This window comes from Chrysochloris asiatica, unplaced genomic scaffold (assembly GCF_000296735.1).
Source record: "Chrysochloris asiatica unplaced genomic scaffold, ChrAsi1.0 scaffold00070, whole genome shotgun sequence".
Classification (NCBI taxonomy): domain Eukaryota; kingdom Metazoa; phylum Chordata; class Mammalia; order Afrosoricida; family Chrysochloridae; genus Chrysochloris; species Chrysochloris asiatica.
This window is the reverse complement of record NW_006408588.1, coordinates 8,069,487-8,093,520: the sequence shown is the minus strand read 5'-3', so window position 1 is coordinate 8,093,520 and position 24,034 is coordinate 8,069,487. Positions and strand designations below refer to the sequence as shown.

The window sequence follows — 24,034 nt, the reverse complement described above, 5'->3', positions numbered from 1 at the left end:
TTCCAAGGAGCAGCTGGTGAGCTTGAACCACCGACCTTGCAATTCAAATGACTTTGTAGTCTGATGCATTATCCCACAGCGCCACACCAGGACTCTTTCTCTATGTATTAAAATTTGGATGCTGAATGAAGATACATACGATTGTTCCACCTCTTGGGTTAAAAAAGTAATGAAAAAAAAGATAAAAAAAAGCAATCAATATACTGGTATGTGCACTGCTAGCAGGCGAGGCAGAGATCTGAGAGGTTCTAAACCTGGAGGAGTCGGGAAGGTGAAGAAGTGACCCCGGCTATGGTAACTCTGTCCAACTCAGAGGATTCAATGAGGAGTCTTCAGTGCCTTTAGTAAAAGGGTGTGGGGGGGGTATGCCTTGGGGACCGCTAGGGTCCCTACTGTATGAGTATTTCAGAAAGAATGAAAACCCACTAATGAAAACCAGAGTTCTAGAACCCTATTACTCTTCAGAGTAAATGTATGTTGAGACGGGACCGTTGCCATCCAAATGCAGAGTTAAAAATCCCTGTCATAGACTCTAGGAGAGATGGTTATTTTAGCCTTTGGGCAATTGCAGAAACAGGACATTTTACTAACTGAATCTATTTCTCTTTAGAATAATTCTTATCATTAGAAAATTCTTTCTTACAATGAAGCAAATATCTGTCATTTGTAAATGTCCTTTCTTTATTCTATTACCCTTTAAATCTAATTCTCTTCTATATTAGAGCTCAATAAAAATTTAGAGGCAGTTATTATATCAATTCCTCATCCACATTCCCTTCCCAGTATGCTTTCTGTTCTTCAGGGCAATTATTCTTGTTCCTCGAATAGTCACTCTTCACAATCCAGTCACTTGCCTCTGGACATGTTCAATTTATTAATGTCTCTCTTAAAATGTGGTTCCCAGAATTAAACCCAACACTCCATCCAGATGTGAATGAGTGGAAGCAGAATCCAGAGCTCCTTGGATTAGCACTAACCGACAGCATTAGCTTTTGGAATACCATGATACATTCCTGACTCAAAATGGAACTCACATGTCCCTGTGAGTGTGTGTGTGTGTGTGTGTGTGGGGGGGGGGTTCTACATGAACCAAGTCTTCCCAAATCCTCTTCTTATCCACCAATACACATGCATAAACATACACAGTATGGAGTTTCTCATTAATACCTACCCAATTTCATCTTTTTATTTTCAGTCCTATGTTCAGACACTTCAAAAAAAAGTGTAGCAATTTGTATATCCTAGTGCCATGTGTAATTAGAATTAAAGAAATGCTCCCTGAACAAATGAAATCTTGAATTTTTCAGCCAACAAATTGGATAGTTGTATATTTCTGTGTCATCTACAAATTTAGTAAGCATGTTTTCTGTCTCTTCAACCTATTCTTCATATGCAGATAGAAGATGCCTCTAAATTATTAGGCAAGTAGCTCTTTTGGGGTGGCCTAAGTAATTCCTCTGTGGAGGGGGCGGGTGATGGTGCTGAGAAAACACCAAGGTACAATTACAAAGCAGTGTACAGAATGTGAGCAGGAACAGATGAAGGGGAAAAGATTAAGTGTCTCAGACTCCTGCCATCAGGATCGAATGTTCCCAGCACTAGAAACATATGGCTTTCCCCCATTTCTAGCCTAGCATCTTCTGCTTTTTAGATCTCTTCCAACACTGTGATTATCAGACTCAGAACTTGGAGGGAAAGCTCTTTCAAGCTTATTTTCAAACAGCTTTTTAAATGATCTTTCTGCCTAAATTTCCTGTAAAGTTTGAGTTAAGAGACACACAACTAACTTTTGACTAAGAGGCATAAAAAGATCTCCCACAAGCTCCCCAAACACCTGAGGTATTATAAGTACATGGCCATCAGAAATGGACTGTATTTAACAGTGTGAATTTGGGAATTTACTGAGATTGAAGTTGTCTTCTGAACTGAACATACTCTTATAATTAAATGTCCCTTTCCCTCAGACTGTAGGAAAATAAGCTCAAAGTTGCTTTTCCTTAAACAGTTTTCTTTTGGGAAAGTACCCTAGTTTCAAATGTCCATCAGGGTGGGAACTCTGGACTGAATTTTAGAAAGATGGCGAACATGTTTCAATCTTACAATCTTGAATATGAAAGCTGTCTGGGAAACATCTGTTGCATAGTGTTTACATTTAAGGAATGAAGACATCTACAAAAGGACATGACCAAAAGAGGAATTTGTTTTGCACCTTTTTACTGAACCTTTTCTAGAGGGAGAGACAGAGAAGGATTCTTAGTGAATTAACTTCTCTAAGATGTGTTTTCCTGAAACTCATGCAAGTGACAAGGAACATCAAAAAGAAACCATGCCAAACACTGATGTTGAACATTCTTCTCCTGACTCTAACAGTCACAACAAACCACACACCAGTGCTGGGACCTAAGCAAGGATGAGAAAAGGAGGCTTAAATATACAAGAAACTCCCAAACTCAGGCGAGTCACGAGCTGCAGACATCTCAGCACCAACCAGCCTTTCCAAGGCAACCCACTTCCAGGTTTCCTGTGAAGATACAAGGAGACCCAACATGGAATAGCCAAACAGGTAGTGCTTTGAGCTTCAGCTATTTAGAAAGTGATCCTGTCATTACTCTTGGGTCAAGGTCTCTTAGAGTAGGACTTGTCACTGGACCCCACACTCCTTGGGATTTTCCATCTCATCTCTTTCAAAGTCTGACTTCAAACTCTCTTTTTGCTCAATTTCCACCTGTCAAGAAAAGTGGGAGAGAACTATTAGAAAGTAGGAAAATACATGTAAAGCAAAAAGCAAACCAAGAGGGAATACCTTACCAGCTTCTTGGAGATTTCTTTTAAGTTTGCTAACGCTGTGAGCTTTATCTGCATTGAAGTTACAGGCCCTAAGTATATCATGGATTTGTCTCTGCACATGCTTGGCTCAGAATTCTTTCCTCTTTAGGACCCACCTGGAAAATTCTCACTCTTTACCTTGCACAGTCCCTCAAAGGTCACCTCTTCTGTGACGCTGCTCTTGACTCAGGAAGTGCTTTTCCCTGTGACTATCCCACTGTACCATGTGCATTAATCTGGCTTCATTATAATGCAGGCTTTTTAAGGGCAGGGACATACCCTGTTTACTACTGTAGGCAAGCTGGACAAAAGTTCAGCAAATGATTCATGGACACATGTTACATGGGTATGGGAGAAAGAGTAGGGGAAAAAAATATATATATACATCTATTACTCCCCGTGGTTCCTATTTTCACTGAGATGAAACCAAGTGTATTATTTGTTGACTGTAAAACTGATGATCTTGTCTGTAAACCTTGACTTAGTTCACAATAAAAAATTTAAAAAAATGTTTATCAAATGAATGAATTCCTTTGGCACTGACTATGTCATTGACATGATCTCTTTTAGAAACCTTCAAATTAAGAAGTATTTAGAGTATTTACAGTTCTGCTTCAATCTTATATATAGTACTGCAGCTGTAATTATGAAGAGTGTTGTAAATTAACTTTGTCTTGAAAGTGACACACCTCAACTAAAGCTTATAACTCAGCCAGGGAATCCTAGAGCTAAGGGAAATAATGAAGGCTGCAGTTCTCAACAGCATCTGGGATACTGCTGATGCTTCATTCAACAACTCTGCCATGACTCATGATGACCCCCATGTGTGTCAGAGTTGATCTGTGTCCCTAGGCTTTCAAAGACTGAACTTTTGGAAGGTTTGATCACATAGCCTTTCATCGGAGGTGCCTGTAGGCAGACTGGAATCCCCAGCCTTCCAGTTAGCAGCACAGCATGTTAACCATTTGCACCACCCTGGAACTCAGGAGGCTTGACTTAGCAACAATTCAAGACATGAACAGTTGATCAGGGTTACATGAAAGAAAGGCAATTTTATTTCTGACCACAAGATGGAGTATTTGCTCTTACTGGTAGTTTTTAAATGTTTTAGATCACACAGTTAAGGAAGCGTTTAGAGGAAAACCAAATCGCTATATAAATGAAATCTAAGTGTGTTATTAGGAATATAAGACTATTAAACCATTCTGAGAAATCCTTCTTCAATAACTTCCTTTTCCCTCTGGGCATTCAGTTTCCTATCAGATTTCTAACTTCTCAGGACATAATCACTTTCTATTTATACCAGAAAACTCCTAAATTTGTTTACATGCTCAACAGTCTTGCTTCCCTGTTACAGAAACTACCTTGTCTTCAGCATTTTGTCCTGTTACAGCCCAGCGAACAGGTCATATATGTCCTAACTTTATTGATACCTACTCAATCCACTCCTGTAGCTGAAATGTAAATTTTGGGTTAATGAGCCCTTTCAGACATTCCCCTCGACTTTGAAGGTTACTGCTCTGCATTACATAACAAGGAATAATAGTAGTATTAACCCTTTTATTCCACTGCTCTGTTTTTGTTCACAAGGACAGAAAGACTTTCTCTTGGACACTAAAACACAGCTATGCATGGCGAACTTCCTCTAAGGCAGGAAGAGAATATCTGGCATCCAGCAGATATTCTGAAGAGGGATAAAATACGGAGGGTGGTGGAGTGGACAAACGGATTTGGAAACACTGGTCAACAACCTTTGGCAGATACCTTGTAGCTGTAGTGTGCGGAATAATTGACCCATTTCCTGATGTCCGTCTTGTCTTCCACAGAGATGGACCTTACTGTGGCTTTGGAGGCAGAGGTTGTGGGCATGCTGAACTCTACATCCACATGACTGGCAAATCTGGAAGGCACTTCCCGATCAGACCCAAGTTCAAGGTGGCAGAAGAAACAGTGTGGGTGACCAGAAGCTATGAAAGAAGAACAAAGAATGAAGAGCTGAGGTTCTTTAGGGAGGAACCAGAAGAGGGTAATCAGAGCAATCACCTCAGTAAGAACCAATCAACCAGCTGCTGTGGACTCACTTCAGACTCCTAGAGATCCTGTGATGGTCAGAGGCGAACTGTGCTCCACAGGGTTTTCAGTAACTGATTTTTCTGAAGTAGGTCACCAGATCTTTCTTCTAAGGTGCCTGTGGGTGGACTCGATCTTCCAACTTTTTGATTAGCAGCCAAACTGTAAAGGGTTGCACCACCTAGGGCCTCCTGAGTAAGAAAGGAGGCCTGCAAGCTGCCTGCAAGCACTGCAGCTGCCAGTCTTTCAGAGCTTCCCATGAGTAGCAGAGGGTTGGCCTTAGTCAGAAGTTAAGCTCTGCGGGCTTTCTACCATTTGATATAACACTATCTGATTACAACAGCCTGGTATCCTAGCAATGAAACCATAGCCTCAGAAACTGGGATAATTTTGTCTGTTCAGGTCAAAGTGATATTTGAACACAACACAAATACTAACCAATAGGGGGGCTGTAGACTATGAGAAAGAAATAAAAGACATTGGCACTTAGCACCTAATAAAACAGCAATGACATTTGTCATTTAAAAGCACAAAGAACAAAACAATTAGCATGTATACTTTATTGCTAGCCCTTATACTTGTCCTGGTGTGGTGCTGTGGGCTAATGCGCTGGACTGCAAAGTCGTTTGAGCCTCATGGTTGGTGGTTCAAGCTCACCAATTGCTCATTGTAAATCCTATACAGGGTTGCTATGGGCTGGAACCAACTCGACGGCACTTCACAACAACATACTTGTCCTGGGAGTCCTGGTGTGACGACGTTGCGGTCTAATGCGATAGACTGCAAGGTCGGTTTGAACCTCTAAGTGAACAGTTGAAGTTTACCAGCTGCTCCTCGGAAACCTATGAGTCGAAACCAACTCAATGGCACCAAACAACATACTTGTCCATGAAGTTATATTTACTAAAAATCTTTCTTTGTATGTATGGCTTTAAATCATTTTCTAGTGTCTTTTCCCTTCTAGCTGTTGAAATAATGACTTGAGAGAACCTTTAAATAAAAAAAAAAAACATCCCCTAAAGTCTTCTTATAACCACAGAATACTTGAGTTTAAGTAGTAAAGACTATGTGACTTATGTTAATGGGGGAATAATTCAGAAAAGCAAGGAGAGAATAGCTACAGAACTTGAAGAATGTAATAAAAGTCACTGGATTGCACGTGCAGAAATTGGTGAATTAGTGTACAATCTGTGTTGTATATTGTCAACAACCAAAAGTAAAACAAATGATACACAAAACAAAAACATCAGTGACAGTCTTCTGGAATAATAGTGATTTCCATAGAATTGAATTTTCTTAATAGCATTTCATATTTAAAAAATTATTTGGAGTATGTTTGTGTGAGTGAATGGTATGTGCAACAAAACCCTCACAAACAGCACCTATGTGTAAGGAAAGCATGTGGTACACTGGGGGGGAACAGCAGACTTGTAATTTCTGTGTCATAGAGTCGGTTCCAACTCATAGCAATCCTGTATAAGGCTTCCAAGGAGTGGATGGTGGGTTTGAACCACCGACCTCATGGTTAGCAGTTCAGTGCTTATCCTACAGTATGACACCAGTACTCTGTGGTCGTGGTGGTGTGTCGTGGAGTAGGTTCTGACTCATAGCAACCCCTGTACAGGGTTTCCAAGACTGTAAATCTTTACAGGAGCAGAAAGCCTCATCTTTCTCCTGAGAAGCAGCTGGTAGTTTTGAACTGCTGACCTTGAGGTTAGCAGCCCAAATTGTAAGCACTACATTACCAGAGCTCCTTATCCTACAGTACTACACCAGGACTCCCAACAGTGGACTGGTAGACACAAAAGCTGGGTTTGACCTCCAGCTCTCCTGCTAAGCAGCAGAGATCTCAAAGCCAAATCTTTTGACCTTCCTAGGTTTCAACTCCTTATCTGGGGAGATGGGGGTGGGCTGGGTAGGAAAGGGTAGGTTGGACAATGATAAGCAGAGTCCTTTGTGGCTTTAAGTTCTATAAACCTGTAACTAAGTCCACTGATAAAACTTTTAGATTTGATTCGCTATTGAGGATTGTCAGGTTTTTGAGGAGAAAGAGAGTTTAGTTTCATGACTATAACAATGGTGGCATCATCATCATTGACCAGATCGAACAGGACACATATACTAGGCTCCCTGTGTAAGGTACTGTGCTAAATGCATTACACAGATTCTCGCATTAAACCTCCATAACATCATTGAATTATAATACGATCTTCATTCCACAGATAAAGAAACACAGGGCTAGGGAGCGAACGTGAACTCCCCAAAGCCACAGCTAGAAAGTGGCCCAGGAATCTGGGTTCCGAGGGTTCTGAACCACTTTTTCTGAATCATAACCTCCTGGACCCCAAGAGTAGGTTTGCAGGTGACAGGAGTGGAGATGGGTTAGTGGTGGTTATGTGCTGTGGAGTTGGTTCTGACTCACAGTGATCTTGTATAGATAGGGTTTCCAAAATGGTCAATCTTCTGGGAGCAGAAAGCCTCATCTTTTTCCTGTGGAGTGACTGGTAGATTTGAACTCCTACTTTGTGGTTAGCAGTTCAATTCGGAGCTCCTAGCGATGGATTAATAAGCAGCAGGAATCCCTACTAGCAACTTGTGTTTGTTGTTAAGTGCCATCAAGTTGGTTCGAACTCATTCTGACCCAGTACAGGGTTTGTGTGGCTGGTGAGTTTGAATCATCAACGTTACGATTCAAATGGACCTTGTGCTCCAGTCCAGTGCTTCTACAGCGCTACACCAGGACAAGCAACTAGCTCTGGATAAACACCATGAAATGGCTGTGATATGGCTTTGACTTAATTACAGAAATGAAACAGCTTCTTAGTTTCCCAAGTTTCCCCCAAATAAACAATTCCAGTTCTCTTTATTGGCTTGGGCAGGATTCTTTAATCTCAGAAAATGAAGACATATACTCCCAGTCTCCAAGGAAAACATTACAGAATGAAGTATTTGTTTTGCTCTGTTTCAAAAATTTAATATATTTCAATAGCTATTTCTAGGAGTGATGTTTTGGGAAATTTAAATAGTTTAAATTTAAACAAAGATTCTATTGGTTTTTAAGAAAGGAAATTAAGTAAGTTACATATAATAGTAAAAATTACATTATATGAAAATGAATCTATTCAATATTTAAAAAATGAATTATTATGTATCACAGATGTTATCATTTACTGACTACTTATTAGAAGCTAGGTACTAAGCGAAACACTTAAAATCATCAATTTTATTTTTAATGAACTAGGTACTAACAGCCCTATTTTATCCATGAATAAAACAAAGAGTCTCTAAAAGGTTTCTAAGAAAACTGCCGGAGGTCACACAGCCATTAAATGGTACAACTAGGAATTAAACTCAGATACGCTTTGACTCTGAACTATGTTCGAAACTCTTCTTTGTAATCGAATGAGATCACTTCAAAGTATGAGGGAGCTTCCAACAGTTCATGGAAAAATCCCATTATTTTTCAATGCCACTTTTCCATAAACCTTTAAAAACTCTTTGTATACAGGAAAAAAGTCTCTCAATTCAATTACAATTTAATCAGTAGTTTTATCTAATTAATTCGAATTGTATCATTGTTGGAATATTGAGAAATCACTGCTTTCTACAGAAGTTATACCCCTTCTTCTCACCGGTGTCCTGGTGTGGTGCTGTGGATTATTGTGCTGGACTGCAAAGTCAGTTGAACCACAAGGTCGGGGGTTCAAGTTCACCAGCCGCTCCTTGGAAACCCTATACAGGGTCACTATGAGTCGGAACTAACTTGACAGCACTAAACAACAACTTCTCATTCCATCAATGTGCAATCACAGCAAACTCCATGAAAGCAGCATGCCCGTCTAGATTTTTATTAGATGTGGAGGACTGGTGAACAGATAGGGGAGTTGGATTTTAAAAGCTGGTATAGTTTAATTCATGAAAATGAACTTATTAATAGGCCCATAAATTATGCTATCTTCTTTGAAGTTGAGAAAATTTAACATTAAAATCCAGATTTCTATTTCCCATGGAAGACATAACATACTGAGATGGCTTTCTCCTCACCTGGTTTCCTGAGGCTTGGAATTGCAGCACAGAAAGCAGGACAGAATGTTTGATTTCTTGGTGGGGGGAGTGGGAGTGGTGGTGGTGAAAGATTTGAAGTTGGCAGGGCGCCCTCTCAGATTTAGAAAAGGTAAGTAGAGCGCATGAAAGGCCCTTGGAGAACACAGAGAGGGGAGCTGTACACGTGCATCCCTGGGTTGAGCCTTGCTGGCAGGAACCATGTTGGATTATAAGATGGCTGCGTGGTGTCTTGGCTGGGGTTAGGACAATCCAACTATGACTAAAGGTTTGGCAAAACTGGCAGTACTGATCTGTTGGCTCATGCTGTCTATCGTCTAAGCTCACTGCACTTGGGGTTGGGTTTGTACAGCCAATCTGGGTAAATGTAGGCATGGAGATATTTAGGCTAACTTCATTCACTGTCAATGGGGTGTGAAGATTATGGTGCAATTTAATTTTTTCATACCAGTATACACTCCATGGAATCTCCTGCTTTCTGGGTGAGTTGAGCCACTCAGAAGATGTGCGCCTTGGCGAGGAGCTATTTGCACCAACTCCACTAGAGCAGGACCTGATAAAAATTTGCATAGTTAACCCAAACAAGCTCTGGGCTGGCTCTCACTAGAAGAGGTGGCTGAATGGATGCATGGGGTCGAGAAAAAAAGTGAGGGGGGTTGGTGAGGAAGGAAAGGAGGCTGGTGACCTGTGCATGCCTGCTGGATGCAGCATGGCCATCTTGAACTTTGTCAGTGACCGTGAAGGCAAGAAGCCAGTAGGTGGCACAGCACACCACTCTCTGAGAGAGAAAACCACTGACTTTCAATTTTAGCTGTGTTGACTGGTTTCCTTGTTTTCCTTCTGCTTGCTTCACCCAACAGGAGACAGCAACTGGGGTCACATAGTCAAGCCACAGCAATACATTTTAGAGCCCCACCAATTGGGTAAGAGTCGATAACAGCTTCCATATACCAGAGCAGCAAATACAACCTACATCAGCTAAATCTACTCTGAATGGAACTGTATGAACAAAAACAGAAAATGACATACAAGCTCATCTCCTGATCACAGCTACCAGAAGGCAGCTGTTGTTGTTGTTATGTGCCGTGGAGTCGGTTCTGACTCACAGAGACTCTGTACAGGGTTTTTGAAGCTGTCAATCTTTATGGGAGCAGAAAGCCTCATCTTTCTCCCGCGGAGCAGCTGGTAGTTTCGAACTGCTGACACTGACTGAGGTTAGCAGCCCGATTCGTAACCACTACGCTACCAGAGCTCCTTAGAAGGCAGTTAGTGAGTGCCTAAGAAAACACCAACATACAGTCATCAAATTAACACAATTACAACAATACTACAATGCCTAGAAAGCAGCAGAAAATTTCTGATCACATGAAGTAACAAGACAGAGAACTCAAACAAATAATCAATAGGCAGAGGTAGAAAAGGTTTTTGAAAACGTGGCACTAGAAGTAGCTAAAAGAGAATTCAGGAGAATGATATTTAGGTATCTCCACACAACTGACAGAAAGGTTGAATCAAACAAAGAAGAATTCAAAAAACTGCTACAGGAACAATCAAACAAAATACATAAAGGCTTGGAGGCAATACGAAACCTGCAAACAGAAATCCAAAAGATAAATACTAAGATATCCAAAATGGACAAAACAATTGAAAGGGTAAAGGAGTGGACTTGAATCAATGGAAGTGAGAATTAGAGAACTGGAAGATTAATCTCTTCATAATTAGTAATCTGGAAGAACGATCAGAAAAAACAATGAAAAAAATTGAAGATAGCTTAAGATTCATGTGGGACAACATAAAGAGGAATAACCAATGGATGATCAGAATTCTAGAATAGGAATAGACAAAGAAAAGCACAGAAAAGATAGTCTAAGAGCAGCTGCAAGAAAATTTTCCTGACATTATGAAAGATGAGAAAATAGGCAATCAAGAAGCTGAACAAATCTCAGACAGGACAGACCCCAGAGGAAAATCATCAAAACATACCATATTCAAACTCTCCAAAATCACAGACAAGAAAAAAATTCTGAAAGCAGCCTGGAAAAAAACCTGAAATGTTACCTATAAAGGAAAACCAGTAAGTTTAAGCTCTGATTTCTCAGTAGAAGGCAACAGACAGACATCTATTAATCTCTGAAAGAAAAAACAACCAACCAAGACTCAGTAAAACTATCATACCCAGTAAAACTATCCCTCAAATATGATAGCAAAATAGGAACATTTCCAGATAAACAAAAATTAAAGGAATTTGGAAAAAGCAAGCCAACTTTATAAAAACTACTAAAGGGAGTCTTTTGGACTGAGAACCAACAGAAGACAACAACCAGAAATTGACACACAAGGCAATGTCACCCAGAATTCAATCCAGGTCCTGGTTTGGCACTATGGGATAAAGCACTGGACCACAAGGTCAGATCGAACCACAAGGTCCGGGGTTCAAATGTACTAGTTGCTCCTTGGAAACTGTACACAGGGTCGCTATGAGTTGGAATTCACTTGACAACAACAGAAGCATCCAGCTTTAAAAACACTTAGAATTACGGAATGGTATCAGAAAGGGTAAAAATGTTACTTTCTTCAGTTATACATTTGAAATTTTAGTCTGACTTTTTAAAGAATAATTTCCAAAGAAGTTACCTTAGCATAACAGTAGTTTTTTAGTTGTATGTGTGGTTTTTACTAGGCAATATCAGCTTCAGTTCAAACTTTTGAATTATGTTGTTGTTGTAAAGTGCCATCGAGTTGATTCCGATCCATAGCGACCCTGTATAGGGTTTCCAAGGAACAGTTAGTGAGCTTGAACTGCTAACCTTGCAGTTCAAACGGCTTTGAACTCTAACGCATTAACCCCCAACGCCACACCACTTACACTTACTTAATTATAAAGTAAGTAAAATTATGGTGAAGGAGTTTAATTTCATTTGAAAAACTGAGTCACACTTAGCTTCATGAATTAATACGATAGAAATCTTTATTTCAGGACCACTAGAATACGCCAGCTTTTGTTTTTGTTTTGGAGTTGTGTGCTTGTCACTTTTTGTTGTTATTGCTAAGTGCCGCTGAGGAAGTGCCAACTCATAGCGACCCTTTAGGGTTTCCAAGGAATGGCTGGTGAGCTTGAACCACCAATCTTGAGGTTCAAATCAACTTTGCAGTCCAGCACATTAGCCTATAGTGCCACACCAAGACTCCAATAACAACAGTAGTAGGAGACTTTAATTCACTACTTTTGAGAAAGGACAGAACAACCAGAAAGAAACTCAACAAAGACAAAGAGGAACTAAACAATATAATCAATCAACTTGACCCCAAAGATTTATACAGAGCATTCAATCCAACAACAGCACATACACATTCTTTTCCAGTGCACAGGGAACATTTTGCAGAACAGACCATATATTAGGTTACAAAGCAAGTCTTAATAAATTTTAAAATGTCAAAATATTACAAACCATCTTCCCAGATCACAGTGCTATAACAATAGGAAGATGAAGGAAACAAAGTCAAATACATAGAAACTGAATAACGTGCTGCTTAAAAACTACTGGTAATAGAAAGAATAAAAAATGAAATACAAAAATTTCTGGAAGCAAATGAGAACAAAAGACACCATACCAAAATCTGTAAGACATAGCAAAAGCAGTGCTTAAAGGGAAATTTATAGAAATAAATGCACACATCCAAAAAGAAGAAAGAACTAAAATCAACATCTTAACACAGTATCTCCAAAAATTAGAAAAAGGCCAGCAAATTAAGCCTATAGTTATCAGAAGACAAGACATGGTAAGACTGTGGTTATTAAGTGCCACTGAGTCAGTCTGACTCATAGTGAGAGTACAGGTATATGAATTACGCAATGGAAAAATAATCAACAAGACAAGAAGTTAGGTCTTTAAAAGAATGAATAAAATTGACAAACCACTGGCAAATCTAGCAAATGATAAGGAAAATATGTAAATAATACACATAAGATACGATACAGATGATGTCACAACAGAACCAATGGAAATAAAAAGGATAACAGAATACTATAAAGACCTGTACTCCAATAAATTTGAAAATCTGTAAGAAATGGATATTTTTTAGACAAACACAACCTACACCTAAACTAGCACAGAGTGTAGTAAAAACTTGAACAGGCCTATAACAAAAATAATTGATCAGGTCATTCAAAAACTCCCAACAAAAAAAAGGTCAGGCTTAGATGGTTTTACTAGTGAATTATATCAAACATTCAGAGAAGAGTTGACATCAATTTTACTGAAACTATTCTGGTAGTGTAGTGCTTACGAATTGGGCTGTGAACCACAAGGTGAGCAGTTTGAAACTAACAGCTGTTCCATGGGAGAAAGATGAGGCGTTCTGCTCCCGTAAAGATTTACAGCCTCGGAAAGCCTGTACAGGGTCGCTATGGGTCAGAACTGACTCCATGGCACACAGCCAGCACCACCATTCTAGAATATAGAAAAGGACGGAAAACTTCTGAATATATTTTACAAAGTGAGCATAACCCTCATACCAAATCCAGGGAAGGACATCACTAAAAAAGACAATTATAGACAAATATCCCTTATGATCATAGATGTAAAAGTTCTCAACAAAATCCTAGCCAATAGAATTCAACAACTTATCATACAAGGAATGCAAGGATGGTTTGACATTAGAAAAGCAATCAATCAATGTAATCCACCATATAAATTAAAAAAGGAAGAGAACCACATGATCATATTGATTGATACAGAAAAGACATTTGAACAAAATCCAACACCCATGCATGACAAAAACACTCACAAAGTAGAAATTGAAGGGAAAATCCTCAGCATGACTCAGAGGATATTTACAAAACCAACAACAACATAATTCTCAATGGAATGAAATTGAAAGCATTCCCTTTCAAATAGGCACCAAACAAGGATGCCCTTTATCACCATTCTTATCAATATTGTGTTGGAAGTCTTAGCCAGAGCTATAAGGCAAGAAAGGGAAATTAAAGGCAACCAAATTGGCAAAGAAGTAAAACTCTCTCTGTTTACAGATAATATGATTCTGTATGTAGAAAATCCCAAAGACTCAGCAAGAAAATTATTGGAACTTATTGAAAGATTGGCAGGGTACAAGATCAATATACAAAAATCCGTTGGATTTCTCTACATTAATAAAGACAGTTCTGAAAAGGAAATTAGAAAAGCAATACCATTTACGATAGCCACGCAAAGGATGAAACATTTAGGAATAAACCTAACCAAAGAAATAAAAGAACCTATACAAAGAAAATTACAAAACACTACTACAAGAAACAAAAAGTGACTGACAAAAATGAAGAATATACCAAGTCCATGGATGGGAAAACTTAACATTATGAAAATGTCAATACTACCCAAAGCAACCTATAGATATAACACAATCCCAAACCAGATTCCAACACCATTCTTTTAAAAGATGGAAAAAATTATCACACAAAAAATTTACTATGGTAAGGAAACAGACCTTGCATAATCAAAGTACTGCTAAGAACAAAGTTTGAGGTCCGTCACTCCCTGATCTCAGAATTTACTACATAGTCACACTAGTCAAAACAACCTGGCATTGGTACAATGAGATACACATATCAATCAAAGGAACAGAACTGAGAACCCTGAAGTAACTCCATCCACATACTGTCAACTGATCTTTAACAAAGAGCCAAAACACATTAAATGGTACTGGCAAAATTGGAAATCCATTTGCAGAAGAATGAATGAAACAAGACCCACATCTCATATCATATAAAAAACAAACTCAACATGGATTAAAGACTTAAATATAAAACCTAGAACTGTAAAGATCATAAATTAAAAAAAAAAAAATAGGAAGAAACTTAGGTGCTCGAATACATGGCATACAAACACTATCAAACATTACAAGAAACACACAAACAGTAGAGGGCAAAATAGATGACCGGGACTTCCTAAAAATTAGAAACTTATGTGCATCATAAGATTTTACCAATGGAGTGAAAAAGAAGCCCAGAGATTAGGAAAATTTTTTTGCCATGACATATAAGACAAGGGACTAATATCTAAAATTTATAGAAAACTGTAACACCTCTACATGAAAAAGACAAACATCCCAATTAAAAAATGGGTGCAGAACATGAACAAACACTTCACCAAGGAAGTCACTTGGGCCAACAAACATCTGATCATTAGCCACTGTAGTTGATGTTGTTTAGTGCTATCAAGTTGGTTCTGACTCATAGTGACCCTGTACAGGGTTTTCAAAGAGCAGTTGGTGAGCTTGAACTGCCAACCTTGCAATACAAACACAACTTGTAGTTCAACACATTAACCCACAGTGTCACACCAGGACTCCATTGGAGAAATGAAAATCAAAACAACGAGAGACCACCTCACACTAGCATGAATAGCAAAGTTCATAAAAACATAAAATAACAAATGTTGGCAAGGGTGTGGAGAGACTGGGACCTTTCCACCTTGATGATGCAACTGTAAAATAGTTCAGCCACTCTGGAAAACAGTGTGGCACTTCTTTAGAAAGCTGGAAACAGAAAAACCTTATGATCTATCTTCTTGGTACATAGCCACAAGAAATATGAACCAGGACACAAGTATATATTTGCACACATCTCAGAACTATTGACAATAGCAAAAAAATGGAGGCAGCCCAAGTGCCCATCAGTGGGAGAATGGATAAACAAAACTTTGGTAAATACACACAATGGAATACTACACAACCTTGAAGAATAATGAATCTGCGAAACACATCATACCATGGATGAACCTGAGGACATTATGCTGAGTGAAATTAGTCAATAACAAAATGACAAATATTGTATAACACATTATAAAAGCTTAAGAAAAGATTTCCATACTAAAAGAAACATTCTTTGATGGTTACCAGGGGTGGGAGGGCGGGACAGTAACTCACTGGCTAGAGAGTAGACACATGTTAGCTAAGGTAATGGGGAGAGCAATATACAAGAACAGGGAAGACAATAAACAAGAAGAGGTAGAGTTGCAGATACTGAAGACAGGGAAGACTCAGGGAGGTATGCATGCATTAAATGGTATAGAGATAAATAGTAATACATACACAACCTTGGAACAACAGTTTTCTGTGAGTAGATACATGGATTGAGACATAGGCTGAATGGGTAAGGGAGGGGAAAAAAAAGTTCATGTGTCTGACGGCCTTGTGGATATTATTTTCCCCTGCATACTATTGTAAAATAGACATTCACATCTGATAGAAATTAAAATTCAAATTATGATTACAGAATGCTTATTAAGTCTGCATTTAGTCTATAAATGATTGGATTTGTTAAAAGAGGAGTTAGAATTTGCCCAGGGAAATAGGCTTCTTGTTAAGTCTTTGTAGAGTATGGGGCCTTATATGGAATACTGATTCCCATCCAAAATCTTCTGAGTTGGGACTCAGGCATTTAAACAGACATGCAGACCAATCCACAACTGCTGGGAGAACAGAAGATTCTTACTGAAAGACAGACTAGAGAAAAGTGGACTGTCTGGCTTTTTGAGTTTCAAGCAAGCTGTTTGCTTTGGAGGCATCAAGGCAAGAAAAGTCAACCCATCAGGGAAAACCCCCTTCTAGGACTGTGTGTTAAAGGGAACCCACAAGCATTCTAGTATGCCAATGGTGACCATCTATCTACTTGTGAGTGGACATGTGGAAAATGCAGCTATGAAGCATGGGCTGAGTTTGGCCCTGTTCCATTGGCACCCATTGACCTAGCGATGAAAAGAGAAGAGGAAGAGCTGGCTGATCTGAAGTTTAGGGAGTTGTGTGAGCTCCTGAGCCCATAAGCACTGATCTAGCCAATTTGGTATAGGGTTGAGAGAGAAGGGGCCAGCTGGTCTGAAGTGCAGGGAAGTATGTATGAATTCCCAAACTTGCAGCTGGTCCTCATTTGCCTAGCTTGGATGTCTAGGGCTGAGATGGCCAGAACCTAACCAGATGAAAAAAAAGATGTTTGATATTGAGAGCAAGTGTAATTTATTATAACTTAGTGAACTGGACTTTTGCTTGTGGGTGCAGCTGCTCAAAATTCCAATCAGCATGGAAGATTCTTCCTATCAAGGAACATGTTTGTCTTCTCAGTGTACTGGGTTGTTGTTAGGTGTTATCAAGTCAGCACGGACTCATAGCAACCCTATGCACAACAGAATGATGGTGGTGGGCAATTTAGACATAGACTATCAAAAATTCAAAAATGGGGGAGGGGCTATAAAGGCATGAAGTGGCTGCTTACAAGCTTTCATGGGTGTGCTTAGCTTCAGAATGAGTAAGGGTAAGATAGAATTCCCACTGAATAGTTTTTCTCTTTTTCAGATGGGTCTGGTGAAAGAGGCTTGGGGATGATGCTGATAGGAGATTATGATTCAATTGTGAGTAACTGTTAGCAGGATTAATTTTGATTGCCAAAACTGTAACTGTAGAAGATGTGTAACTAAAAGAGGCGGGGGGTAATCTTTCATTTCAGGAACAGACGATCCCAGGACCATCAAGAAGAAATAGCATGAATACAGCATGAGATCTCTACCTAGAAAGGTACTGACAGCAGAGATGGTGGCAGAGGCGGCAGCATGGAAAAACAGAGCGCCTGTGGGTTTTAGGCCCATGGACTGAGTAAGGCTGGGTGTCTGCAGGTAGGAGACTGGCTTGCAGAATGTGCCCTTTGTAGGTTTAAATGAATATATATTGTTTCATATGTGTGCATCAAATATTTTTGCTTTGTTCATTTGTGAAATATAAGATGTCAACGAGGAACCACAGGGAGAAGTAGAATAACTGTTCTTGCAAGGAGGGGATGGTAATCATTGAGATGAAACAAAGTGAATGATTTGTAGAATGTAAAGCTGGTGATTTTGTCTGTACACCTTCATTCAATTCACAATAAGAATTAAAAATAAAAAGTTTACAGTAATCTGGAAGCACATGAAATATATAAGGTACATTTACTTGGACTTGAAACTACTTACTGTGTATATTGTAAAGTGTTTTAAAAAGTGTTTGTTGAAGAGCTGTTATTTTCCCCTGCTTCATATTCATTCCCTTTGTTTGAGTAACGGTCTCTTCTTTGTGCCTTGCAAACTAAATTTTTCCCTGCACTGCATGGCATCTTGGTGGTCATGTCAATCAAAGTGCCCTGCCATCCCTGTGACTCTTGAGTCAATTGGCCTAAGGACAGATAATGCCTTGTGATGACTTATCCCATTGGCTTCAACCTCAGGAGACATCCATCCTACTACCTAGTTTTTCAGAATTACTCTTTTTTTTCTTTCAGAATTACACTATCTTCTCTGATGCCTGCGTGTTTAACCTCTCCTTAAGTTCTGTGAGCTACCCAAATCCTTCCTACATTTCCCACTTCATTCCTTTTTTTGCATATGGTAGTCAGTCAGTCTTTGATGCTGAAAATGAAAACTCGCTTGCTTTTAAATATTTAAGAAAAAGTACTCCAAATCAATTGCGATAAAGTGTATATGTCCTTGTTAGGGAAACTGAGAATCTCTATGTTCATAGTGGAAACTATTTCAAGTTGCATCCACTTGTTGTCATGTAACTGGAGTCCTGGTGTGGCACTATAGGATAAGCACTGGACTGCTAACCAAAAGTTTGGCAGTTCAAACCCACCAGCTGTTTCTTGGAAACCCTATACAGGGTTACTGTGAGTCTGAACTAATTTGATGACACTAACAACAACAAGAGGAAGCAGCTGTGACATAGTGAAAAGACCGTTGGGTGTACCTGTGCGACTTCAGAGAACTCACACGACCTCCTGGGCCTTACTTTTCTCACCTGTAAACTGAAGAGGTTTCACAAAATTATCCTCAAGGGTCTTTTCAGCTTGAAAAAGCCAATGATTCCACACTGAAGGAATGTGAACCCATACTTAGTATATTGAAAGAACTAAAAAATTCCAGTAACCATAAACCTGAGGCCAAGTTATGTTTCTCCATGTCACACTTTTCACACATCAAACACTAATTTTCTTCCCAAAGACTCCTGTGCCAAAAGAGAATTCAGGGTTTCTCTTTTCTCTGCTTAGTAATTCTTGTGGCTGTGGAATGTCACCAGGAGAAAACTGTGTGAACTTGAGGGAAAGAGAATAAGCAAGTCCGGAGAGGAAGACCTTATCTTAAAAAGATTCTGTCAGTACAGAAACAGGGGCTGGTGGAACTAGCCTCAAACACAGAGGTTCAATTGTCTCTTCAGTTTGCTCCGCTACACCCAGTGTCTGACACAGAACGCCCTCCTGTATGGAGTCCACTGCCTGGAGAGGTGACCCATTCAGGTTGCCTCTTATCATCACATCATTTCTTGCTGTTGCTGTTACTGTTCGCTGCTGTGGAGTTGGTTCTGACTCATAATGACCACAAATACAACAGCATGAAGCACCGGTCCTGCACCATTCTCACTCTGTTACGTTAGAGCTCACTGTTGCAGCCACTCTGTCAACCCATCTCTCTCAGGGTCTTCTTTTCCACTGACCCTCTACCAAGTACAATGTCCTTTTTCAGGGACCTGCTCCTTTCTGATAACAACTATGTGAGCAAAGTTTCGCCATCCTGGCTTCAGAGGAGCATTCTGGCTGGATTTCTTCAAAGACATTTGTTCGTTCTTCGGGTGGTCCTGGTATATTCACTATTCTTTGACAACATATCCTTCAAAGGCATGAATTCTTCCTGGATCTTCCGTATTTTCCAGGTATATGAGGTGACAGAAAACATTATGGCACACCTCTGTCCTCCAAGTAATATTTGCTTTTTAACACTTTAAGAACTTCTCTACAATATTTAATGGCAGAAGACAATGAAACCAGAGCTCCAAAATCCCAAAGTGGAAGCATTTTACTACAGTTGATTTTGCTTGCCTAAGATGATATTTAAGGAGCTCTGGTAGCGTAGTGGTTACGAATCGGGCTGTGAACTGCAAAGTCAGCAATTCGAAACTACCAGCTGTTCCGCGGGAGAAAGATGAGGCTTTCTGCTCCCGTAAAGATTTACAGCCTCGGAAATCCTATACAGGGTTGTTACGAGTCGAAACTGACTCCACGGCATACAGCAACAACAACAACAAAAGATGATATTTGGAGTGGCTGTTTCCATACAATAAGCACTGGGTTGCAAACCACAAAGTCTGCGGTTTGAGCCCACCAGCTGCTCCAATGGAGAAACAAGAGGCTTTCTGCTCCAGAGAAGCTTTAACGCTTTGGAAACCCTAAACAGGGTCGCTATACGTAGGAACCAACTCAACGGCACTTAACAACAGCAAGAAGATGACATTCAAATTAAAGACTTCACAACTGAACAAATAAGTTGCATCAAGATAAATGGAAAAAAGACTGAAGATGTCAATGGTTTTACTTTATCTGGATCCACAATCAACACTCATGAAATCAGACAATGTATTGCATTAAGCACATGGGCCCCTAATCCAAGTAAAATTCAGTCCTTGACACCTTCAATCTTTTCTCTGTTTACCATGATACTGCTTATTGGTGCAGTTATGAGAATTTTGTTTTCTTTAATGCTGACATGTAATCCATACTGAAGGCACACATCGAGGGCATAACACAGCCACTCCATACTCAGAACCAGAAAGGAAGATCCTAAGCACACTGTGATGATTTAACAGCGACAGTGGGGAAGATATCTGCATAGGAATATAACATTTCAATGAAGAGTTCTTCTAAACCTTATTCTTTTCGCTTGTTTAGGATGTCCACTTTTGGTAGCAGGTTATTGCTGTTGTTGTTGTTGTTAAGTGCTACCGAATAAGTTCTGACTTATAGCAACACTGGACAGGGTTTCTGAGGCCTGGCTGGTGGGTCTGAACCACCGAGCAGTGCTTATCCTACAGCACTACACCAGGACCCCAGATGGACAACATTTACACAAACAAGAAGAGAAGTCGTTGAAATGATGACAGGCACTGTGGCCAGTGGAGTCATCAGAGCAGGCCAGCTTCTCCTCAGTTCTGTCACTTCCCACTATCTCACTGCAGCCACAAGCAAAGCCATTTCCTTTCAGGCTCACTCAAGCACAAAAATAGCCCCTAGTCCTTCTTTATGATAGCTGGAGACAGGCTATCTGGGGCTGGTCAGTTTGTTTTTCTTTTCTGGAGTGAGGGAGATGTTTGTTTAAATATCTCTTCCTTCACCTTTTGCTTTATAGAATCTAGGTCCCAGAGCCAAACTCTTGAGTACGAGATATTATGCTTGACAGGTCTTACGTAGAGTGGCTGGAATCATAAACCTAACTTGTTACACATATTGTTCAGCAGTCTAGCCATACACTGGCCTTTTTACCTACACCGTGGGCATAGTTGGAAAGGCATCTATCTCTTCAGAACCCAGATGCTTTAAGGATCTGGAAATGGACAGTTTCCAGTACCATAGCTAATAACTGAATGATAAACACTCATAAGCTGCCTTGGCAAGCTGCTTAGCAGATCTGCAGAGAATATTACTACATAGTTTTAGGAAAGTCTGAGAATAGGGGGTGAAAGGCAGAGTGAATTTTTCTGGTCCTGCTATCCCTCCATCATGACTCACCACACACAAAACACGCACAGTCTTCTCAGGAACAGGATTTAGAACTTTGAGCCCAATTCTTTTGTACCTCTGCAGCTGTTTCCACAGAAGAAAGACCTCTACCTACCTGAGTTTTTGTCAGGCAGTCGGTTTATCCTCCATACAATGGAGTTGAAGGCATGCTCATACTTGGCGGTTCCCAGAGTTACTCTCATGACAGGTTCAGAGCCAGACACGCTAGTTGAGCCAAAACTTGCCCCTCGGTTCACTTTGGCTTTCAAAGACTTCTCCCCCAGGACACTTTCCCTGCGGAAATTTTTTACCCACTCACTAGGCACAGGGTAACGAATCATCACGTTCTCGCAGGGAACCTGAGTGAGAGGGTCACAGTTAGAGGAGAAGCCAGTGGACATCCTAAGCCAGCTCTGTACCTCCACCTCTGCCCCATTGATGCTTGCTGCCGTCCTGAGCGTGAAAGGTAAGATCTTCTCGGCAAACACTGTCCTGAACCGCATTAACTCAAACCGGCATGCATCCAAAGGGTTGAACAGGATAACCCGGGAGTTGCTGAATACACCTTCATCCACACACTCATGGAAACGACATTCATGGAGTTTGATCCACTTTGTGGTGGTGGTAGGCATGATGTCCTGCCGGGAAACTATCTCGTTCCCCTTGACGAGGATGTCATTGAGGCCCAGGCGGCATTCTGCAAGCCCTGAGAGGAAGCTGAGAATATGGATCCGCGTCAACACATGGTGCTGGAGAATCTGGTTGTCTCCTTTGCTCATAATACCAGAGAATTCGTCTCTGACATCCACTGTAATCTCCTCTTCAAGATAGTTCAAGCCAACTGTGCTCAAGTCCATTGACGACACCGGCAGATCCATGAGATGGTCCTGAACTGCATGGATGAAGCTAAGGAAATCACTGTAATTGGTAGTGCCCAGTTTAATCACCTGTTCTCTCTCTGCTATGTGGGCCACAGCGAGTTTGGGCTGGTATTTCTTCTTTTCTTTATAGGTGACACGATCAATCCGTAAGCTGTGGATCCTACCATTCTCATCATAATTCTGGAGGCGGGGTTCTGAAATCTCATGACAAATCTCCAGCTTGAACTCACGGAATGGCTTTTCTAGGCCCTGCTCATAATACAGCTGCAGAAAACCACTGTTTGTAAGTTTGATGTAGATAGGGCCCCAGTGTCTGGAAGACATGATGTTTTTTTTCTCAGGAATCCTCAGCATCATTGGCCATCCGTCCCTGGGCTGGGGCAGTACTGACGCAGGCAGGTGATCATCCAGATCAATCCAGGATACTGGGTCATCGTCAGGTAGTGTGGCACTGCCCAAGTGATCGGGATCATCAATTTGGAGCTGCTTGAGTTTTTCAACAGCATCAGAATGTGACTGGTGTTTGCTTGACTCATCAAAGCTGATGGCATCCTGGTAGATGACAATGAGGGAATCTCTTTGGCTTTTGCCTGTGGTGTTAGAAACGGAATTGATTTGGGAGCGCCTCTCCTGCTCCTCAAAAAAAGCACTGAAAGGATTGATAGGGGAGGGCTGCACATCCTGCAGAGTCTCATTCAGGAAAGGATTAGTTGCCCTCCAAGGGGGAGCTTCCGTTATGGAAGGTGGATGGTTCAAGGAGGAAATGTCTAGTTTCTGAACTGTAGAGAAGTTCATCAAAGTGCTCTTGGGACGTTCCCTCTTCTTAAAAGACCCAGTTGAGTTATTATGTACATCTGGGATCACAGATGCAATCGGAGGTGTGTTTGGCTTCAGAGGAGAAGTAACTGGTGGCAAAGGGCAGCTGACTTCATTATCTTCAAAAGTGACCCAGCTGGGGAAATGAGTAGAGGTCACTGGAATGGCAGGATGCCCATTCGTGGCTGGACTGCTCTCCTGCCAGCTGATGGCCTCCATCTCTACTTCCTCATCTTCCTGCAGTGAGGAGGAATTGTCTGGAAAAAATAGGGAGAAGATATGAGGGGCTGCTGTTGCAACTGAGTACACATGGGAATCAGGGATTACTAGATTTTTACTTGAAATCCAGTAAATTTAAATCAAAGCAGCTCATTACATTAGCGAATGCTAAATATGGTCATGGCTCTCATAATTTTGTAATTAGCCATCACACTACAGCCATTACATGCTGTTGTTGTTGTTAAGTGCTGTTGAGTTGGTTTCATCCCATAGCAACCCTGTATAGGGCTTCCAAGAAGCAGGTGGTGTGTTTGAACTGCCAACCTTATAGTTAGCAGTCCGGTGCTTATCTACCCTATAGTGCCACACCAAAAAGTGATGTTGGTCCAATCAATGCTGAAGCACTGATTGGGTCAAGGTCACTTGTAATTTAACTTTTATATTACCTTTTCATTTTATATAGTTTTCTAACATAGATGTTTTCTTTACTCTGTCTAAGACATATATTCTAATCTTCAAATCTGAAAACCATCTCCTATTAAAATGATTCATCATCAAAAAGAGCATTTCAAGATCTATTCTGAAGAAGAACACT

The 24,034-nt window shown here is 40.4% G+C and overlaps 1 protein-coding gene across 1 annotated transcript in view; it reads right to left on the bottom strand.

The window, feature by feature from the left end:
* Positions 1-2,641: 2,641 nt before the first annotated feature.
* STON2 (stonin 2) overlaps positions 2,642-24,034 on the bottom strand; it is a 184,709-nt gene continuing 163,316 nt past the window's right edge. The window contains exons 4-6 of the mRNA XM_006864751.1: positions 21,639-23,477; positions 4,591-4,793; positions 2,642-2,725 (exon numbers count right to left, since the gene is read on the bottom strand). Coding sequence (XP_006864813.1) covers positions 2,642-2,725; positions 4,591-4,793; positions 21,639-23,477 — 2,126 coding nt within the window. The remainder of the gene's footprint in view (positions 2,726-4,590; positions 4,794-21,638; positions 23,478-24,034) is intronic.